The sequence below is a fragment of the Dermacentor albipictus genome, chromosome 1 (genome assembly GCF_038994185.2).
Source record: "Dermacentor albipictus isolate Rhodes 1998 colony chromosome 1, USDA_Dalb.pri_finalv2, whole genome shotgun sequence".
In the NCBI taxonomy this organism is placed as follows: domain Eukaryota; kingdom Metazoa; phylum Arthropoda; class Arachnida; order Ixodida; family Ixodidae; genus Dermacentor; species Dermacentor albipictus.
Window position 1 is genome coordinate 48872674 of NC_091821.1, and position 21403 is coordinate 48894076.

A 21403-nucleotide genomic window follows, 5' to 3' on the forward strand; every position below is an offset into this window, starting at 1 on the left:
CTAATTACATAATTAGTTGAAGCAGTAGGATTGGCAGTTTTTTTTTTCATAGAAGAAGAAGACGTCTACAGTGCAGTAAATAGTGATGTATCGATTCTTTTTTGTTGTAAAAGTGACAAATCGAGAGATGAGGAGGCCAGATCGATGCCTGTGCATAAACTGAGGACTGCGACTCGACAGATCACACTAGGTTATGAAACTTCAAGGTGACGCTTTTTTTTTTTAATAATCAGTGCTGGAATTCGGCAGAAACTGCGAGACCTAGTGTTTCCCGCCGAAATAGTGTTTCTCTGAAAGCGGAACGACGTGATTTGGAGAGAATATAGCTGCCTGCAAAGCGAAGCTCTACCACGCTATCCGCTATTTCATTAAAAAAATAGACAATTGTGTCTACATATCTATACCAAATAAAAACAATGCAAGTAACGTGGAGACAGTAAATATATAGTTCCTAATATATGAGAATCACTGAACGCAGTAAGAGAGGTATCCAGCGATAATTAACCTGCGATTACTACCGCGACTGTCATAGAAGAGTGCATATCTTGCGCAAGAATACAACAGCTAAGTAATCCGCCAGGAATATCGGAAATGAATCTGGAAACCGAACAGAAACAGGCCATTCTCTTTAAAGGCGCGAAGACAGACACATCCTAGGGGATATTTAAAAATTCTGGAAAACTTCAATGTGATCACCCGTTAGTAAACCGCACCATCTTCCGCAACAACGTCCTTTCGAGAAAAATACCCCGATTCAACGACGATGAAAAAATACCTACTCCGCTATGTGCACTATCATTAAAGTCACCGCGTTTAGAGCGTGTCTGGATGAACGCTAGTATTTTTTTTTAGCTTGTCCACGCTTGCGTATTCGCACCCTGAAAAGAAACCAAGGAGCAAGAACGCCGTTAACGGTATTGTCCTACCCGACAATTCAAAGTGTCATTTGCAAGGCTGCGTTGCCGTATGCCAGCGATTAATTTTTACCTGCACAGATGTGGTTGGCGGTATCACGTTTATGCTACCTCTGCAATGAGCCGGAATCTATCGATCACTTTTTTCTATCGTACCGGCGGTTTTCTGCTGAACGAAAACGATGGTTGGATGTTCCGCTTCGTAACCTAGGGCTGCCTCTATGCAGTACTGTTCTACGCTCACTTGGAGCATCGGTATTAGTATGCAGCCACATGAACGTTTGCCGAGCCATTTATGGTTACCTACGTGACACAAGAATATTAGGCTAATAATATTTCCTATTTTTCATGATTGATTTACTTCTCCTTTAATAAATTATAATATTATAATATTTAAAGAACAAAAAGACAGGTTCACAATAATATCATTAATAATATAATTATTCTAAATTTAACTTATTCTTTACCTCGTCCCTTTAATTTGCTTGAGGTATTCTTATTATCAGATTAGTTTTACTCTACCTGTTGACGACACCGACGTCGTCGATTGCTTTCTTTTTCTTTTTTTTTATCGCGTTACCATCCGGCTCGTGGCCTATCTCTTCCTTCCCCACCCACAACCCCGCGGTGGGTTTGTGCCATTAAACAATGAACTGCCATCATCATCATCACTAACGTGCTCGAGACACGGATGGCTCGAAGTCCGCCGTCGTATCGTTGATCGAGGCATCGCTTCTGGCCAGAGTATTCCTGCCCTTTCTGCTCGCATAGCAGCGCCCCGTCCTGTTTGAGATTATTCTGCCACCCCTCAAGCTAGAACACCGGTCCACCTCAGCGTACAGCCATGCGTGGATTTGGTTCGACGCCCCTTTCTCTGGTAAACCTAACTCTCGATTCTCCTGTGTCTGTCGGTGCGCGGGCTGCAATTTCTGCGTAATTCATGTACATCGGTACAAGTTTCAGGCCGACTGTTTCAAATGCACTAAATATAGGGCTTGTTGTACGGTAGAAAGATGAACGGCGGGGGTCGCATCTCTCTCTTTCACTATACCGAACACCGTGGAGGACAGCAAGGTTGTTCGCAGCAGATGCGTTCAGTTTATTCAGGTGTTCTGCCCCACGCAAGGACTGTCACGTACAGAATGAACGCGGCGACGAAGCAGTGCACGTGATAGAAGTTATGGGAAACGGTACGCGCGTGATTAAATTGACGTGACATATTGTCGTCTCATACTCTGGCAACTGCTTGCGGTACGCTTTAGTATTTCGTCTCTTGCAAAACAATGGCGTAAGTGCAAAATAAAGATATGTTTGTCCAGTATCGTTCTGACGAATTTGCGCGTCATTGTTTTCGACCCAAAATTGCGGAAGGCCCGAGATCTCATGAAATATTTGCACTGTTTAGCTCTGGTTTTTTCAACTTATTGGTGTTGTCTTCTCGGCCTGCCTTTTAAAAAAAAGTAGTTAAAAAAAATGACAACCATTCCACTCTGTGAAGATGGAATCGCAGCGAAAGCTGACGATAGTCAAAGCTCTCAAACGAAGAGCAAAGTGCTTTCGCTGCCATTCCATCTTCACAGAGTGGAATGGTTGTCTTTTCGTTCAGCATCGCGGGAACGTTCTTCGTCGGTGGTCGTTTCGCGCCGGCACCGTTTACATTCTCGTTGCTGTTCCCTCCGGTGCTCCTCGTACGCATGTTGTTCTTCGGGTGTACGAACTATACGAGTACGTGTCCGCCGCATCGATAACGCAGCTGTCTTTAGCGCCGATACCTCTCCTGCTTATATACTGCGATAACAATGACGTCACGCTATTTTTCACGGCGAGCGTTCTGATCTGCTCCGCATTTAGACATCTGCGCCGCGGCATTGCAACCGTACGTGATCACACACAAAGCAAACAATGAAACCCATTGTGTATGGGTTTGTTAGAAATTGCCAATTCCGTTTCTGTTGCCGGACGCCGAAAAAAAAAACGCGGAAGGTTAGTCATATACAGCTTTCGCTGTAAAAAGTTTGTTTTCTTTCCCTACATTTTCTGCTAACGTCAATGGAAATTCTGTTCAGCTGCAACTGAATATTGTGCACAATTCTTTGCAAGGGTGCGGTAGTGTACTTAATCTTAATTATCTAATTGGGCGGAGTGAAAAAAAATAATATGGATATCTTCAAGCGACGGCAAACAACATTATATTGGTTCTGTCCAGGAACGTGGCATTCGCATATTTTCACACTCTGGCTAAAGTCAGCTGGGACACTCTGTACAATAAACCGAATAAACCGGGTGATATAGAGTTAAATGGCGCGTATTAAAAGTAAAACTTTGCTAAAAATTGTAAATGTGTATTTAAAAATACTTGCTTCTTCTCACTGTTGAATTCCCTTGGCACACAGCTACTTATACCGCGTATAGATTGCTTGATTTGTACGCGGATTAACGTTAAGCGATCTGGGCCAACTGGAGTAATGGTAATCGTACAATCTTCCCGTTTTCTCCTACATCCATTCACTTTCAGACCTCCACCTATTCCCCTTGCTCGCAAATGTGACACAGAAAGTACAAGAAAGTGGATGTAAAGCGGCGATCTTATCAGCCATGGTCGCCAATTTGTTTGCATGGAAATTCTTTGCGTCAACGGTGGCATATATAGCGAAACTCTTCGCGTCTGTCGATTATGCTCTAGCTGACGTTGCCTAAACAAAAATAACACCCCGGGTTGCTGCTGCGAGAACTCTAGGGTTACCGCCTGCTATGTTTGCTTGCTTGCTTGTTTGTTTCCTTCTTTCTTTCTCTTCTTCGCCTTTTTTTGGGACGCCAAATTTCTAGCCGCTGTAACACTGACCTGTTGTCAATGTCAGAAGTATAATCTATCACCTTAGATCAGCTCGGCCTTCCACCCCTTGCCTCCCCACCGCACTTGATTAACGTATAATGCTCAGATCCTCAACCCTTAGGCGCTTCTTCGTCTTTCTTCGCGGCCTTCGCAGTCGTTTTTATCGCTCTACTTGATTAAGTGTTTGGTAGTGCTATCGCGAACGAGTCCCCGAGACCCGAGGCTGCGACCCGCCGTGCACTGCGCTTGTCTGGCTCGGCCAGAGCCCCCGCTCGAAGCGTGGACGGCGCCTTGCGCGCGTCACCTGCGCAGGGGACGACGACCGCACCCTCGCGCACCGGCGGCATCGCCGCGAACTTGCTGGCTGCGCGGGGCCCGCTTTCCGCGGCTCAGGCGCGCACCCAGCTTCACCAGATGCGCAAGAAGTGGCGCAAGGAAGGCTACTCGGTCGTCGGCACCATGTCCTTCGCCGTGCTCATCGTGGCCTTCGTACTGCTGCTGGTCATGATCACCCGGATGTTCCGGAGCAGGCGAGTCGGTCAGGCCGGCTGTAACAACGGTAAGCACGCCCGGCCTGCGCTAACAGCTGACGTCTCGCTCGCGCGAAAAATATTAGTACTACATAAAGTCGTTACGGCTATCCTGCCCTATATAGTGTTGCAACGAGTCGCGCGTCGCGACTGGAGTGGAGCAGGGGCGCAATAAGGCAAAGCTATTCCAAACTGTTTCTATTCAATTTCCGCAACCCACCACGATTGGTCAAAAAAAAAAAAAATTTCGCCCCCCCCCTCCTCCCGCTGCACCTGTCTGTCATGCGACGCCGCGAAAACTGCGAAAACGCCCAATCTGATATGACATGTGCACACTGATCATGCATGACTAGACCCAACAAAAGAAAATTAATTGTTTCCGATTCTACGCTTTTTCGCCATTAGCCCTCTGTTATTGGTCAAATGTTTTCGGGCAGTGCCCACTTCGTCTTTCTGTCACGCGATGTCATCAAACCGCGTAAACTCACCACGTCAAAGTGACGCGAATGCGTGAAAGACGTATTAATATGCCGAACGAAACTGATTTTTCTTTTTCGGAATAGCCAGAGACTGCCCCCTTTTGTAAGGAATAGATTACGGCTGCCCCCCGATTGCTCTGACACTGGCTACTCGGAGCTGCCGGCGAGAAGGCCATCTATTTCCATAAAAAAAAAAACCTACTAATATAATGTTGTCGAGCCCTTTGGGCACATATACGTCATCGCTTTGCCAACTCTTTTACAGCGAAGCTGTATACCTCTACCGTCCAAAAAAAATTTCGTGTCGTTGTAAGCAAAAAAAAAAAAAACTTCCCGTACGTGGGCCGATCCCGAAGATAGTGCGATGCCGGGCCGACCCGCGGCGGAGGTGAAGCAGGCGTTAAGCACTCCCAATACGTGGGCCGATCCCGAAGATAGTGCAATGCCGGGCCGACCCGCGGCGGAGGTGCAGTTCGCCATTAAGGGGCCTACATACACAGCTTCGCTGGTCATCCTTCTTCACAGAGCGGAAGGGTACTGAGATTTTCTTTTTTTGCTGAAGGTCCATTTTAACGGCACTTTTAATCTTCCGGTTGCACGCTGTCATGATTGTCGACCAGCCACCGCAACCTAAGCAAGGCGAAGCGGGCCAATCGCAGATACACAAACCACCATCTTCGTCCAGTTATCTATACTTTCACTGCGCTTGCTCGGCCCCTCCAAAAGCCTCTCCACTTCAGCATGCTCCTCGCCTCTTTTCAGCCAATTAGGTAAGGAAAACCTGTTAGGTAGACAATGCTATTTGCATTGAAAGGAAACAAAAGTGACCTGCTATAAACGAGGAGAGCTGTTTGATTGGGCTGTTCAAACAGCGCTGCAGGTTGCCACCCGGTGCTTCTGTAGGCATTACGTAAATTCGACGTTAGCAGTTTGGAATAAAAACAGATTGGAATAGTTTTGCATTTATGGGGTCCCAGTTCACGATTAGTTTCGCCGAAATGTGGTTGTCTGTTAAACAAGCGGCGACACATTGCAGAAAATGGGCTGAATTCACAGGTCTTTTCGTTCGTTTCTTTCTCGTTGGCTGGTCAGCTTCGCCAATATGTGTAACATCAAGATTAGCAGGCAGTCGTCCTGACCTACAGTTATAGTGCACAAGAACGTTGTGAACACGGTCCCCGAGTCATGTCTTCTGAAATTACATTTAGCTGCGCTTAGACTACAGTCTAAAAGACTACACACAAAAGTACACGCGTGTTCAAGCGAAGTGTCAGGCAGTCGATGCCAGGGATAGTTTATAGCTTGCTGCACATGATGCTTTTTGCAACAGAGTGATCAACTATTGAACGTAACCCAGAGAAAAACGAATTCGTGACTTGACGCCATGTTTTGTAATAGTTTATCTATTGTTGTTGTTTTGTCATTCTTTTTATCATCATTCGACATGTCCAGTGGCCAATACCGGCAGTTACGGCGGCGTGGCTGCGGCCGAGACAATGACGAATAGAATATAAGAATAGCACTAAGAATAGCCCATAGCATAGCAGAGTAGAATAAGAATAGAAAAGCAATAAGGAATAGGAAATAAAGCGCGTTGTTACAACGTCTCGGAACCGCGTCCGCGGCGGGTGCCCAGACCCACTAAAATGACACCGGACTCAAATATTGTTGATTTGAAAATAAAAGTTTACGCTACAACAGGATATGCTCCTTGGTAGCCAAATGTTCCATTTCGTCGATATTAACATTGACTCTTGACGTCGAAAGAACACACAAAACGCAGAAATAAACCACAGCGCCTGTGCCTTTTTTTTTTTGCTTTGTCCATTGTTGCACTGTCTAGATCCAATGTGACTGGGTCGCTCGACGCTACTCATATCGAGCTGTATATCTTGAATGCCCCCGCTGCTAAGCGAGCGACACGTAAACGCTGAGGCGAAGCTTGTATAACCTTCCGCTGCTCGCCTTAGAATAGCTGCCAGCAAGATCGTTGCTGATGCGCTACGCATTTAAGAATCAGGATTTAGCTTTTTATAATCCGCCAATGCATGCGCCCACCGAGTTAAATTATTATTATTAAAACTATTATTATTATTATTATTATTATTATTATTATTATTATTATTATTATTATTATTATTATTATTATTATAACTATTATTTAGCGACTATTTGGTAGAAACAAATTGAAATGCTCAGCAAGCTAGCAATAAATTTTGCACGTTAACTGTTCAAGATACTGCGAGATAACTTGGAAGTGCAAGCGGGCAAAATCTTGCACGCACGCAAAATAAAGCGGCTTCACCAAATCAACCTGGAGCTACGCTATTTCTTTTTCTGTCATAATCAGCCAGTTGCGATCAAGCCAGCTGTTTGCGTTTACTCCGATTGGAGAATTGTAAAAAGCGAGTCCGGTACAAAATGTCATTTCCGTCGGGATTGACTCACGTTTTACTCAGCGGCTGTGGCGTCGCGCTGCTGATCCCGAGGTCGCCGGTTCGATCCTCGGCCTTACGCTTGCCGTAAGTCGCCGAACAAGCGCTCGCGATGGACTGAATTCTTGTCCTCTCAGAGTTTATAGGGTTCTACATAACAAGCGCCAAGGTCCAATTTCGTCAAGTCATGGTAAGCGGGAAGTAATAGCTAGCCCCGATCTATGCAATTTCTTTGTTCATAGTGATGGCACATCAAGCTAACAGGGACACCCCATGGCTAGTGTGCCCTGTCCAATGGGCGGAAGGCTTTCCTATACGGAGGCTTTACAGACCCCATATTTTCAATCAAACGCTTTTAGCTGTGTCTATATCCACAGCGCACTCAATGAACGAGTTTTTTTTCCTTTTTTTTGTTCATTTAAAAGATTTTTTTAAAAACGCCTATGGCAGATTGCACAATTATTCTTTGATTTGGATTTTCAGAAGAGGCGGACATTATTCGCGTGAGAACTTCAAAGATATAATCGACTAATTAACAAATGTTTACTAATTAGGTTTTCAACTTAATGCTTTGCGACAAATATTAAAACTTACGTATTGTAGCGGGTGAGCTTGGAAGGCGTCTCGAGTCGGAACGAATTATGAGAGTGGCACTAGTTTCGAGATATTTCTTCTCAACGTATGCGACGAAATACGTTGGCGTCCCAGTTATTCTTATTGCGATAGCAATTGCATGGACACTCCAGGCGGATTTCCGCTGTCGTCGTCACCGTCGGCGTTGCCGTGATGTTCCGTCTAAAGTGCCGGTGCAATATGATCACAACCGCCGTGGTTGCTCAGTGGCTATGGTGTTTGGCTGCTGAGCACGAGGTCGCGGGATCGAATCCCGGCTGTGGCGGCCGCATTTCGATGGGGGGCGAAATGCGAAAACACCCGTGTACTTAGATTTAGGTGCACGTTCAAGATCCCCAGGGGGTCGCAATTTTCGGAGTCCTCCACTACGGCGTGCCTCATAATCAGAAAGTGGTTTTGGCACGTAAAACCCCATAATTTAATATGATCGCGGCCACGCCGTAGGCTGTAGGTGCAAGGGCAGGCGTTCGAGGGTGAGTCTAGAAGGATGGTGGCTTGATGTCACGCGCGTAAGGGAGGAAAGCGGGGAGGATCCGCACCGTCTTCAGGCGCGCGCAAGACGGGAGCGGGAGGATGTGAGTGAGTGAGCCTTTATTACGCGAGATGGCTTTCTGGCCTACGGAGAGAGAGGCGGAATGCGAATAAGGGTAGGAGATGTAAAGAAAAGACTAAACAATTATTACATATAATAATTAAAAACAAATAGTAAATAGCACGCGCTAGGAGGGAAGGGCGGGCGCACATTAGCGCGCTTTTTTCTACTCCGGCCGCGGCTGGGCATGGAGTGGCTGAGCGCGGCCGCGCGCTCCCCCCATCTTCGAGGCAATCTGCGGTGGGTGCAAAGCTTATGCAATCCGAGATGGCTGATGGCTTCGTGTGCGCTGTGTTCTCGTGGGCTCAGTTCGCGTAAGGGCGAGAGACAGCGCGAAAGGCGATTCGCTCGCCGCTGCTGTCGCTCTTCATCACGTCAGCGTCCTGAAAGCGAATGTCCGCGGTTGTCGAGTGAAATGTGTTCTTCTTTGCCTGTGCGTGCGTCGCACCGTGCTTGCTGATTTAGTTAGTAAGCGAATGTTAACAGCAGTTTATACGGCCGTTAGAACTAATATTTCTGTAGTAATTTGTACAGATGTCTAATAATTGGCCACTGCAATGAATGCTTCGCTTCTCGTGCGAAACTGTGGCTTTTTCGTTCTTCATTGCATAAAATAACGTTTTGTAAAAAAAAAATGATGCAAGAGTGCATTTTTACCGCGAATCTGACAGTGAATTTTATCGAAATCGGTGCCATCTTGAGAATTCGCTCCGAGTGGATATGCCCCGCAAAATCGCCAGCTACAATTCGTAAATTACCATTTGTGCAAGAAATAGTTAAAACTTAATTGGCGATATTTTTAAATAGCACAGGCAATATAGGTAAGATTCTGTACGTAATAAAAGTCAACACTTGGTATACTTGAAGCTTGGGTTGGAGTGAGCCGATTTGCGTATTATGAATAGGTACAACACTGCGTGGCCCCCTATCGTTAGGGCTATATAATACACTCGGCTGGCGTGCAACGCGTGATCTGAGTTGTTGTACTACACGGGGGACCGGTGGTCCTCCGAGATAACTTGTAACGCAGGCAGTAACGGAGGCATTTTGCCGTTGCACAGCCGTCTGCAAGCGCTACTCCGCAGCCATGGCCTTCAGTCGCCAGGAGCACGCGGACCCGTGCTACAGCTTCTACCGGTACGTGTGCGGCAAGTGGGGCACACGGCGGTTTGACAGCGTGCGCGATATCCTGCTGGATACCTTTAGGGCAACCGTGACCAAGATAGCGGATAACACGCAAGCGCCGGCTCAGTTCCAGAACCCGAGCCAGCGTGCCGCCAGAGCATACACCAGCTGCACCCGTGTCTTACACAAGAATGACAGAGAGGTACGCAAACTCGCCCCGTACTGCTTTATTCAACAGTGTCGCACATGCGTACTCGCGATAAGCAGCTTGCGTCGCGGTCAGCAGGCCATACGCTAAATATCTTGCGTTTCCACTCCAAGAACAAGTGTGCTGGCAGCATAATTTTATGAAAGTGAAAATTAGCTGCCATAATTTCGGTCTTGTACGCTCGCTAAAAGCAGACAAAACGTACATGCCATCGCGGTGAAGTACGAACACGCGCCTCCAGCGTTCGCCACAGGGCCAGCGCCTCGTGTGCCGCCTCCACACCCTCGAGGGCTCGGGCATGGGCCAGCGTGCCACCGAGTTCAGCGTACTCATCGCGTCGCTGCCGCAACTTCTCCCTCTGCCGCTCTCGCCGCATGATTCCGCGCTACTCGACGTCACCACCACTGTGCCAGGTGCCAAAGTCAAAGCGCCGAACAGCCGTATGTGCCATGCAGCACGAGGCGGCTGCACTTCTCTACGAGCGCCTAGGGCACCGGCTGCTCTTTTACACCGACGGCTCTGTGTCGAGTGATGGCTCCGGTGCTGCTGCGTGCTCGGCGCCGGACATTGCCGCTATGCGACAGTGCCGCCTTCGGTTTGCTTCGTCTTCGACGGTGGCCGAGCTCGCTGCGATCGACCTTGCGGCTGACCTACTTCTACAGCAGAGCGGTGTCGTTTCCGCTGTGATCTTATCTGGCTCGCGTGCGGCACTGTGCATGCTTGCGAAGGACTATGTCGGTCTTCCGCTTGTACAGCGGGTCGGTTCAAAACTCCGCCATCTCGTCCGGCGGGGCTGCGATTTGGCCTTGCAGTGGGTCCCGGCCAGTGCCTCCTAAATAGCAGGCCTGTGCACTCCGATTTGTGACGTCATGCTACTTGGACCGAAATTTCCATTGCCAAGCCCAGCGTGACGAAGGCGATGACGCCAAAATCACCGCGGCTCGATCGCGAGCGTCCCCATTAGATTCTATGGCAGTCGGGCAAGGTAGCATGACGTCACGGATTGAAGTGCACCGGGCTTCTGCTATCTAGGAGGCATTGGTCCCGGCGCACATCGGCTTACCGGGAAACGAGGTGGCCGACGCCCTCGCTAAGGACGCTCACTCCGATCGCTTCCCCATCGCCACCTACGTCACCCCTTTCGACGTGGCCAAGACGACGATCCTGCGCACGCTCCGCGCGCAGCATTCAGACCCGCGCGTTGCGGCAGGTACGCCCCCTCGCCTCCTCCCCCGTGCGGGACTCTCCCGCGAGGACCGTTCGTTCCTCCTTCGCCTGCGTGTCGGCTGCTACATTGTGGCCGCCAGACTGCATAGACTGCAGGGAAAGGGCAGCCCCGTGTGCAGCAACTGTGCCGATGTCGAGACGCTCGGGCACCTCCTACTTCACTGTCCTGCTTTCTGTGTGGAGCGCACGGACTGTGTTCTTCGTATTGGCGTTTGCGACACGACCAACGCGCTGCTTTTTCCTGTTGCCCACTCGTCTATCGTCAAGAGTGCGCTTGCGGCACTACTTGACTTTTGCAGTTCGACACAACTAAGAGCGCAGCTCTGAGCGCCGCATTCGCTTATGTTTTCTTTTTTTTTTGCCGCGTCCTCCTTTCCTCTCTCATCTTTTTCTCCCCACACCCGTTTCCCCGTGCAGTGCTGTTGAGGTGTCCTCCCGTGAGAGACAGTTACGGCACTGCACTTATCTCTTCCATTCTCTCCAAAATCACTTCACACACACACACACACACGCACAAGTACGAACGCAAAAGTGCCGCTATCAATTGTGTTAAAGAGCGAGATTTTTAACCTACCCAGGCACGCATACCTCATTTACTGGAATGCGGGTCGATACTTTAAAATATATGGAATGGATTAATGTCTGTATACGTCTTAGATTCGAGGATGTGGTTCAGCCGCCACCGCCAGACGATGACAGCGGCAGAAAGGTCGATGCGTTGAGATGGAAAAAGATGTTGATTTTATCAAGACACAAAAAGAAGCGGGAATACCATAACGGTGGATGCCATACAGAAAACGGAGATCGCAAACGTTCGAAACGTTGCTTGAAACAAGTTCAGACGCCTGCCTACTTAGGTATAGGGAACTGGGGCGTGATGGCATGGGGTGAAATTCCGGTGGCTCAGATAATGCGAGCACTCAGAAAGGGCAATAGAGAGTTTTAGGTTAGGGGACGCAAGCGGCTTGCGTACGCAAGAACTATAAGCGACGGTAGTGCGCATGTGCCGTACCGTCCGCGCATGCGCAGTACCGTCGCCCCTAGTTCTTGCGTACGCAAGCCGCTTGCATCCCCTAAACTAAAGCTCTCTAATATCTCGACGATGTCGCCCGCTCTTTTCGCAGTCGAGTGGCTTTTTGTCCTTGGGCAAAAGAAAAGTTTTTTTATAGAGAAAAGTTTTTTTATAGCAGAGCTGTTAAGCTTTTTGTAAGTCCATTTCGTGCCGACAGAAAACTCGCCCCAGATGTGCGTCGCCGAGCGGGCCGAGCCGTGTAACCTCCTCGCAGGGCACACGTGCGTAGGGCGCTGCAGTCTCGCCGCGGCTAATTGAGGGACTTTAGCCGCGGCAGGCGTGCGCTTCCGTCTCCCCAATCGAGGAGAAGCAAGTGTTCGCTTAGCCGTGACGTCACTGATATGCTAGAAAGCTCTGAGCAGCCGGCGCACTGACAGACGTGTGCGCCTCTCTCCTCTCGTGTCTAGTGAACACGCGCGCACAGTTAGATGGAGCACCGAAGAAAGGCAAGACTCCCGAGGAAGAAGCGGCCCACGAGGAAGCTCGGCGTGCGGCTCAGCGGGACTACGATCGACGAAGGAGAGCCGATCCTGCCCATAGCGTCGAGGAACCCGAGTAGCCAAGCCACGCATAAGGTCGCAAAACTTAGCAAAACCTGGCAACACTTGGTGTGAACCTAGCCAAGCCATGCATAACTTCGCAGAACTTAGCAAAACGTAGCAACACTTAGCAAAAGCCAGAACTAGCTCCGCTGTGACCCAGCTTTGCACCACTAGTTCGAGCTGTTCACATTTTTTTTTTTTGCAGCGTTTCGCATATACTGCGACTTCAAAAAACTGCTGCCGCCGCCGCATCGCTTTACATTAATCTCGTAATGGTTAAGTTGAAAACAGGGGGGGGGGGAGGGGGTCAGGGGGCAACAGTGTCAGAAAACAACAAGAAAACAACAGAAAGAAAAAAAAAGTTGAAAAACAAAACAAAACATGCGAAGTGTCGTTGGTTGTCGTGTTGTATACTGTACCACCTTAGGTGCACGACACAAAACTGAGCTTGTAGGCGGCGAGAGATAAGAACATGGAGGATGGAGACGCCAGACCTCTTGTCGGCAGCCCTGGACAAGTCCGGAGCCTACCAGGAGGACATGACACGGCCAACAACTACGCACAAGATGGCGTTGTCGGCTTGTCGCGCTTTCAATTTCCTCCGCAACTGATGAACTGCCTGCCTCCGCGCATGACGAAACAGGAGGAGCGGCACAGGGCTCAGCAGATTCCCGTTCAGCATGCCGTCCCCTCCAGCTAGATTACGCACCGCCCCTCTTCCCACTGCGTACGCTGAGGGGTCCAACCCGTGTTAATCATTAGTTCCCTCATCGGAGACTTCTCTATGTAAGCCGGCAACTAAACGATTTATTAACAAAACTTTGTCAGGCTGCTGTCTAACACTAGTACAAGAGTCACAATCGGCTGGCCTGCTGTCCGCGAGCCAGCTAAATGCAGAGGTAGATGGATGCCAAATTGAAAACAGTGTGAGGTGTTTATATCCTCCTGAAGTCCGAGGTGTATTAAAGTTCACAGGTTTTTGTGAGCTTTTCAGAAACTGAGGTTTACGTTACAGAGACGAAAAGTGAATTTTAGTATTTCACAATTATCGGCTGTTTTAGCGTAGCATGATGTCCAATATATTTGACACTGGAACTCTACCCGGTCATTTTTGTGTAGTGGGTATGCAGTAGCAAAGGGCACATTTAACATTAAAAATGGCTTCAAAACTGCAAAATCTGTTTACGAATCAAAATTTCATCACAGAAAAAGAACGAGTGATAACGTATGAGAAATATAATTTACTTTCTCGGCGGTCGCCGTAGAGAGCCGTTCTGCTGGATGCCGCCATTGCAAGCACCCCTGGTTGCCAAACTATTAATGCATTTTCAACAAAACTTCATAGGTGGCGCTAGTACGTGTCTAAAATATTGGACAGTTCGGTTTTACGGGCTAAAACATGCTGCGGCCTAGGTAGTGGCGGAGTATTTGATGTACAACATATTGGACAAATGCCCCATAGCCGCAACTCGGGAGGATATAGACGCTCACCATTGGAAAGAACCACTCAAGAGAAACACCATCATGTAGACCCGTGAGAGATTACTTAGACAAACTTCGGCTATATCTGGAACTAGGTCTTAATTTGAAATCATTACTAAGTTATGACATACGTATTCCATATCCCCGTCTTTCATATATGACCCAACAGTGTACTGTCAAATGTTTGGAAAGAGAAGCAGTTTTACTCCACAATGTTGCCGGTGTCTCGTTCGCTTTGGTTGCGAGTCCCAGCCGATGGCTTCGTGACAAGCATCCTAAATTTAGATGCCGCAACCATCTTTCATCGTGACCGTCTTTATGACGGCCGCCTATGTTCACCACCTTGCACTGTCACTCGTTTTCTATTCGTCTCGCGTCCCATTGATGGCACGCTGTATACCAGTCGCTTCAGAGAAGAACAGCCAGCTTTCTTGAAAATCAATATAATTTTCGCTAACACTTGATTCACAGTACATGTTACAAGTGGGGAATGGGAAGCCCAGCGGTGCTCGAAGTATGTCAGCTTAGCAGGACTTTTGAAACTGCCACCAGTTTCAAGATATTCATCCCCAAACCATATTACAAAGACTGACGTCATATACCACTCTTCTCTTTGTTTGCTGCGCATAATTTTTGAAAATTACCTGTGGCAGGTAACACAATTCTAAACCTTGAGCTAAACTACTTGATGAGGCGGACATTACTTTTACGAGAAATCAAAATGCCAAAATGAATTTTTAGCGTAATTGTATTAATCAACTATTTCATTCATTCAGGGCACATATTGCAATTTAGTAATTGTTGATGGTGAGTTCGCAAGTCGGATCCACTTGGAATGAATTCGCAGGACTACATCGATTTAGAGATATTAATTTTCAATGTTTCGGACAAAATATACACTGGCATTTCAGTTACTTTTTGTGCTACAGCGTTTTTCTTAAAAAAGTAACTGGAAAGACATTGCTTTTTTTTGCGTAAGTTTGGCGTCACAAGTTTCGAAACCAGTGTCATCATCAGAATTCGTTCCAAGTCAATATGCCTTGCATACTCACTAGCTACAATTCGTAGATTGCAATACGTACCGAAATAATTAGTAAGAAACTTAGCGAAACTTTGCTAATTAGGTATTACGTATTTGATTGCTCGTAGAAGTAATGTTCGCCTCATTGAGTAATTTAGTTCAAGGGCTAGAATTGTGCTATCTGCCACAGGTGATTGTTGAAAAAAAATTGACGCAGCTAAAACAACAAGAACATGAAAAAAACACACTAAATAATTTTGCGCAGCAATGAGCAAGGAAGGCTTAGAGGGAAATCGATGGTAGCATGACTGCGTTTCTCTGCAAATATGACTATGAATACTTCTGAAGTGGTGCTCTAGTCTCGCGACTCTTGTACCGCCTCCACACATGCCTTGTGTATTAATTGTCCGGTCAAGATTTCGCAGTTGTAACATAGTACACTCCAAGACTCTACGCTCGCTAGAGCAGGTTAGTATTTTATTTTATTCGGCGATTATGACATATTGGATTTGCAGAAGAAATCTCCACTGCACTGTCGTCGCGAAAATTGGCTCTTCATTCCCGAAGCCTGCGACACAGCTTCTCCGTGCACATCGCTGGTGCGTTCGCGCCTTAGTTTCCCGTACAGCGCTGGTATCGTAGGGAACGCCGGATCGCTTTCCGCGTCGGCCCAAAGTGTGCGTCATAGCGCTGTGGCCCCATGTCCAGTAACAGACAAAGCGGGACGTAGTGAGACTTTGAGAAGACGACCTAATTACCATGCCGCGTTCGCAACGATTTTGACCTTCGTAGGAGCAGCTTCTAATTGGCCAGGCCACTTTCGTTGGTAATTCGTTCTCCGCCCAGTCTGACAGGTGCCTCTTGTTCTTCTGGACTGCTTGTGCGCGCAAGCTACATCGCGAATACAGGCACTTGACGGTGCCACTTTACATCACGTGTACTGAAAGAATTTGGAATATGTCTATGCGGTTTCAAGTGTGCGAAGTTCAAGCAAAAATGGTTATTTCGCGCTGTTCTGCTGTCTTCTAAATGGCAAGAAAAACAGCGGAAGGCCCCCATCAGTAGCAGCTAGCCTAACAGTAACACGTAAAAAAAAAGTACGAAATGAAGCAAATGCAACGAGCGTTACAGTGCGAGAGTGCAACGAAAACGCAAACAGATATATTTGCCGCGAAGAAAGGAAGGGCGTCTAAGACATAGGATTTGGTAATGAGAAATCTTGCTCGTGATTTGAAAATGCACATATACTCAGGTTAAAGGACTGCGTTTGACCAATCAACACGGCTGTTTGTTTTAGGTTAGGTTAGGTCGCGGTGCACCAGGTGGTCGTCTGACGCAGGCAACGATGGGAACACCGCCCATGCGCATTTTGGCCGGATGCAGGAAGCTGGGTGGTCGCAAGTTTCCACAACCACGGGCTGTACGGCATATACCGTGTGTCCCAGCTAACGTTAGCCAAGGCGTTGAAGGAAAAAAAATGAGGAACGCGGTGCAAGATACCTGCAGTGTTCGGTTGTCAGAGGACTGGGAACACCGTTAATCTTAAAATGGTATCGTGCGCAGTGTTTTCTAAATCTCTCTTTTCATTGAACAACTTAGCTAACGCTAGCTGGGACACCCTATATAGAGAATCGTGCAGAAGGTAATGGGTCATTAACGGATTTCTCTACTGTTATTAAAGATTGCCGGAAGCGACATTCACGGGTTTCAAAACCACCTTCCTTGGTCACATGTATGATCACGTGATCACTTAGCGCGCTGCTTTTAGCACGGAGTGGAGCAGGTGCCTAAGAGCAACGCTTGTGCAACCCTACCTAATCGGACAGTGTTTTTGGCGATTACGGTTTTGTTACTCCCAAACTTCTTAATGTGGCAGCGGCTTTAGGCATGCATATTTCTTAGTCGCCGTTCGCCTTATGAACATCTAGCTCCCCTGCCGACAGTTATTTTTCTAACACGCGGCAGCTGTAATGGTTACGCAGTGTCATATTTATCAGGGCGAAATACCCGGACCCGCATTCCCAACGGTTCCCTTGGGTAATTTAACTAGGTACGGTATAAGGTTAGATTAGGTTGGGCCTGCGATATTGGCTGTCGCCGCTGCGTTTGCGTCGTTGTCACGCCGATCACCGTCATTTGTGACGCTCTGGCCAATGAGGAAAAGCTACTACACAAGAGGTTTTGTGAATTGGGGCTTTTTGCCGGCGCATATTTTTCCGCATTTACTCTTGTAATGCCACATAGCCTAAATGCCTATGCACGATGTGGGCAGTTCTTAAATGTGTCGAATTATTTAGCTCTGTCCGATTGCACCCACAACATTATTATTATTATTATTATTATTATTATTATTATTATTATTATTATTATTATTATTATTATTATTATTGCATGGGGCAATGAAGTATAAGAATTCCAAAAATATCGTCCATTTAATGACCGAGATATTTAGCATCGCGGCTGCTGTGACCTGCTGAGGTTGACCGGAACAGAGTTTGAAAACACCCCTCCTTATGAGTAGAAGCTCTCTGCCAGCGGCCCGAGTTTTATTGCTCACCGAGTGCAGCAACAAACAGTGTTTGTAACCGCACTAAATTGAGCCACGCAGCCGAGCGCCGTAGTAGTACTTTATTTGCTTTGGGCTGACCAACAGCACGGCGAATCTTATTTACTCTTTCAAGCCGACTGCATAGCGTCACCTTTCTTAAAGCTGCGTAGGTTGTGCCGCGATCCATTGCGTCTGGACGGCATGGTGTTGCTGAAGACCCTCTCCGCGGCTGTTTATGGGATAGCCAGGGGCGCCGCAGGGGCTTCACTGCATGCACATGTGCACTTACGCGCGCTGTGATCAGCGTATACTTGCGCCAAAGACCGTACCTGTAACAACCACGCAGGTGGGGGAGCTGAAGGCCATTTTGTACAACGCGGACCTCCGCTGGCCTCAACGAGCGTCGACGGGAAATGTGCTCTCGCCTTTCTTCTACCTGTGCAAAGACTGGTCGCTGCTCTTCATCTTTGGCTTTACTAAGGACCACGGTGGCGGCTACACTCTCTCCCCCACGGGCCAGTTCGAGAAACTGCTGGAAGTTTGGGAGCAAGCACTGTACAACTCGAGACACGCCAGGCTCTTCAACATTCTTTACCAGGACCACGTAACCGACGAATCTACCGCCATCACGTACGCCGAAATGGCCATTTTCGAGAACAAAACGATCGCAGCTCTGCGCAAGGTGAAGAACACATACGACTCGCGTAATTTAACATCGCGCAATATATTGAATCTGGCGCCACATCTCGCGCGCGACCTCTGGAAGGACGCGTTGAAGACTCGGCTGGGCATCACTCCTAGCGCTAGAGTTCCCATCCGGGTGCGACAGGCTAGCTTTGTGAGCACCTTCTTGGGCATGACCTCGGACGGCGGTGCGAACCTAATGCTATACATGGGCTGGGTGGTCGCGGTGCTGTTTTCTATCTACACAGATAAACAAATAATGACCGATTTTTTGTACGGAACGCACGACGTCGCCGTGACTAAACACAAGGAGCTCTGCTTCCATATGGTCCAGAAGACGATGGGCTTCGCCCTCAACGCTAACTACACGCATCTTGTCGTGCCGCCTCAGGTGCGCGCCGATGTGTCCAACATGGTCAGCAATCTGAACAGCGCATTTAGCCAGCTGCTATCGGGCGCAGACAGCATTTTCCCGTCGGACCTCCAGCTGATGGGTTACGCGAACAGCACAGGGGCAGTATTCGAGTACGTGGACCGCTCGAGCAACGTGTACCTCACGCGTGCGTTCAGCGCCTTCACGGACATGTCGCCGCTGCTTTCCAAGACGTGGGAGGCCATCAACAAGGGCTTCTCCGCCGTACTGCCGTCCGACGTGAGTCCGTGGCCGCTTCGCGCCGTCATCGATAAGCGCACGAACCGCAAGATGACGCTGCTCTCGAGGTTGGATGTGGCGGGCGGCTACTTTTCGCTCATGCCGTACGCGTTCGCCTACCCCGTGTACGAGCTGGAGGCGCCGGTGAGTATTCGCTACGGCGCCCTTGGTTCGGAGGTGGCCTCGTCTATGGCGGCGCTGCTGTTCGCCAACGTCAGCGCTTGGAGCACCGCCGCGTGGAACACCGCCACTTGGAACGCCACCGCTTCGAACGACACCGCCTGGAACGTCACCCGCAAGGATGAAGCGATGGACGAGATCACGTGCTTCTTCCGCAAGCGTTTCGACAGCTGGGACAGCGTCACCGCAGTTGAATGGTCCATCATTTACAGGCTGGCCTCAGTGGCCGCCCTGTGGGAAGCGTACCGCCGCGCCAAGAATAATACAGACGAGTACCTGTCGGGACAGAAGCACATGCGCTCAGACCAGTTGTTTTTCTTCTTCTGGTGCTACCTTCAGTGCGGCGAGCCTGCCGGCGAAAGCTCCTGCAACGGGCCGCTGAAGCATTTTCCAGCTTTTGCCCGCACCTTTAAATGCAACAAAGGCGCGCCCATGGCGTTGGAGTGGCGCTGCGGCTTCTTTCACTGAGCCCCCGTCACCACCCTCTGACGCCAAGACCTGAATTGGATTGTCTGCGTCACTGCTTTCTTACAATTTCGTTTACTTATGTATAAATAGAGGCCACGCGTTGGGGCTCGAAAAAATAAACGAAATAAAAATTACATACATCATCAAGGCCAAGAGACCGTACTCGCAACATTACACTCACGTAAGCACTGTCCACAAATGGCCATATATCCATACAGCGATCGTCTAGTTATATCTATAGTGAGTAGCGGGCAGTCGAACGATGGCCAGTCGGGAAATGCTCTTACGTACAAAAACTATACTGCTGTTAGTGCGGGCCCACGTGAGACAACAGAATAGTAAAACGTGGGCCAACATAACCTTCGCCAAAATAAAAGTATATCTCTACAGAAATTTAAAAGCTCTACCAGCAGGAGAACAAAAAGAAGTAAGTCATCTAGGAAAAGGTTGTTTATAATGAGTCTAAAAATGATGGCTTGATGCCAATTTGGGAAATTAGGGGTAGAGAGGTTGGCTCAGATTGGAAATTTTACACGCGCGACGCTCCACAGGGAGTTCGAAGGAGCTTGACAATTTTTTTCCGCGCGTGAGCGTACCACCATAGAGGAAAAATTTTGGTAGCGCGCCAAATTTAACAGCTTGCAAGTGTTTAAAATCGCCCTGCTGTTGAGCGACAGCATTGCCCCTCAACTCGTATTGGTTCCGCCTCTGGACTAAGGGCGCCTCCCGCACAAGCAGAAAGACACCTGCTTGTCCTTTCTTTTTAATAAATGTTGCTCCTCCTCTCCTCCTCCGCCTCTTTGGTCACAGCGTTGTGTGGTGACGCGAGTGTTGTCTAAATCCGGTAAACCTGGACCGAGTGTTTTCCCGCGCGTCTCTTTCTGACACAGTCTTTCTTGTTACTGTGGCGATGGTGGCTTCAATACAGTGTTTTTTTTTCTTCTTATGCCACGCGCGTCTTCTACAGTGTCCATTTGCTGCAGTTTGCTCCCTGCAAGCACCCATAGCGCAGAAAGACGAGCCATGATTTGCCAGCTATCCTTGCCATAAGAAGGCATCGCTGTAGTGATGTCCATGTGAGTCCGACCGGTAGTCGTGCAGCCGCAGCTGCACCCGGGAGACAAGCTTGTCGGATCAAGCTGTCTAATCTACCCCTATCCTCGCGTCCGACCACGAATGCAAGAGCCGCATTCGGAATTGTGACGTAGGAATCTCCAGCGAAGCTCAAATCTTCGTGAATGAGCATTTCTGTTCGACACTGAAGCGGCTGCTTGCGCAGGCAATTGCAAAAAAAAAGAAAAGAAAATGGGAGAATCAGTGGCAGTTTGTGTGGACTAAGAATGGGAAGATTTTTGCGCGCAAGGCACAGTCCAGTCAAGTGGTGCGCATTGAAACAGATTCTGACCTCGTCAAGATTGCCTAGGGTGCTTATGCTTATAATCTGTGTTACGTTTTCTTTTACACGCGGTGCTGTATCAAGAGTTTTGTCTGCCACGTGAACTTAAACTTCCGGTGCAGTCACAGGGCATTTTCACTGCCATTCACCTCAATGTACGTTCCGCCGTCGCTAAGCTCGATGAGTTTAGCACATTCTTTAATGAATGCAACTTCCTGTTCGACGCGATAATGTTGACTGAAACGCGGCATCATGAAGGAAGCGACATGTTAAATATGATTGACTACAATCACTATTTTACCAATCGAAGGAGCCGCCGTGGTGGCGGAGTGGCAATGCACATAAAAAAACACATGCTCTGCGACATAATCCCGGTATGAAG

At 48.4% G+C, this 21403-nt stretch overlaps 1 protein-coding gene across 3 annotated transcripts; it reads left to right on the forward strand.

Annotated features, from left to right (window-relative positions):
- Positions 1-1577: 1577 nt before the first annotated feature.
- On the forward strand, positions 1578-20340 carry LOC135905658 (uncharacterized). Of its 3 annotated transcripts, XM_065436617.2 has the most exons (5): positions 1578-1791; positions 4060-4306; positions 9478-9553; positions 9623-9743; positions 17988-20340. In XM_065436617.2, exons 1-5 carry the CDS (start codon positions 1759-1761, stop codon positions 19623-19625), a joined length of 2115 nt encoding a protein of 704 aa, XP_065292689.1. In that variant the 5' UTR covers positions 1578-1758; the 3' UTR covers positions 19626-20340. The 3 variants fall into 3 exon arrangements, 2 of the variants coding, with proteins under 2 accessions (XP_065292689.1, XP_065292679.1); XM_065436607.2 differs by having other exon boundaries at positions 9478-9743; XR_010565444.2 differs by lacking the exons at positions 1578-1791; positions 9478-9553; positions 9623-9743 and having other exon boundaries at positions 4169-4306; positions 17988-18127.
- Positions 20341-21403: the final 1063 nt, after the last annotated feature.

Coding starts and splice junctions, on each gene's coding strand:
- LOC135905658 (XM_065436607.2), top strand. CDS start 1,759: ATGCGTGGATTTGGTTCGACGCCCCTTTCTCTG. Junction 1,792..4,059: donor GTTCGACGCCCCTTTCTCTG/GTAAACCTAACT, acceptor TCACCTGCGCAG/GGGACGACGACCGCACCCTC. Junction 4,307..9,477: donor TCAGGCCGGCTGTAACAACG/GTAAGCACGCCC, acceptor GCCGTTGCACAG/CCGTCTGCAAGCGCTACTCC.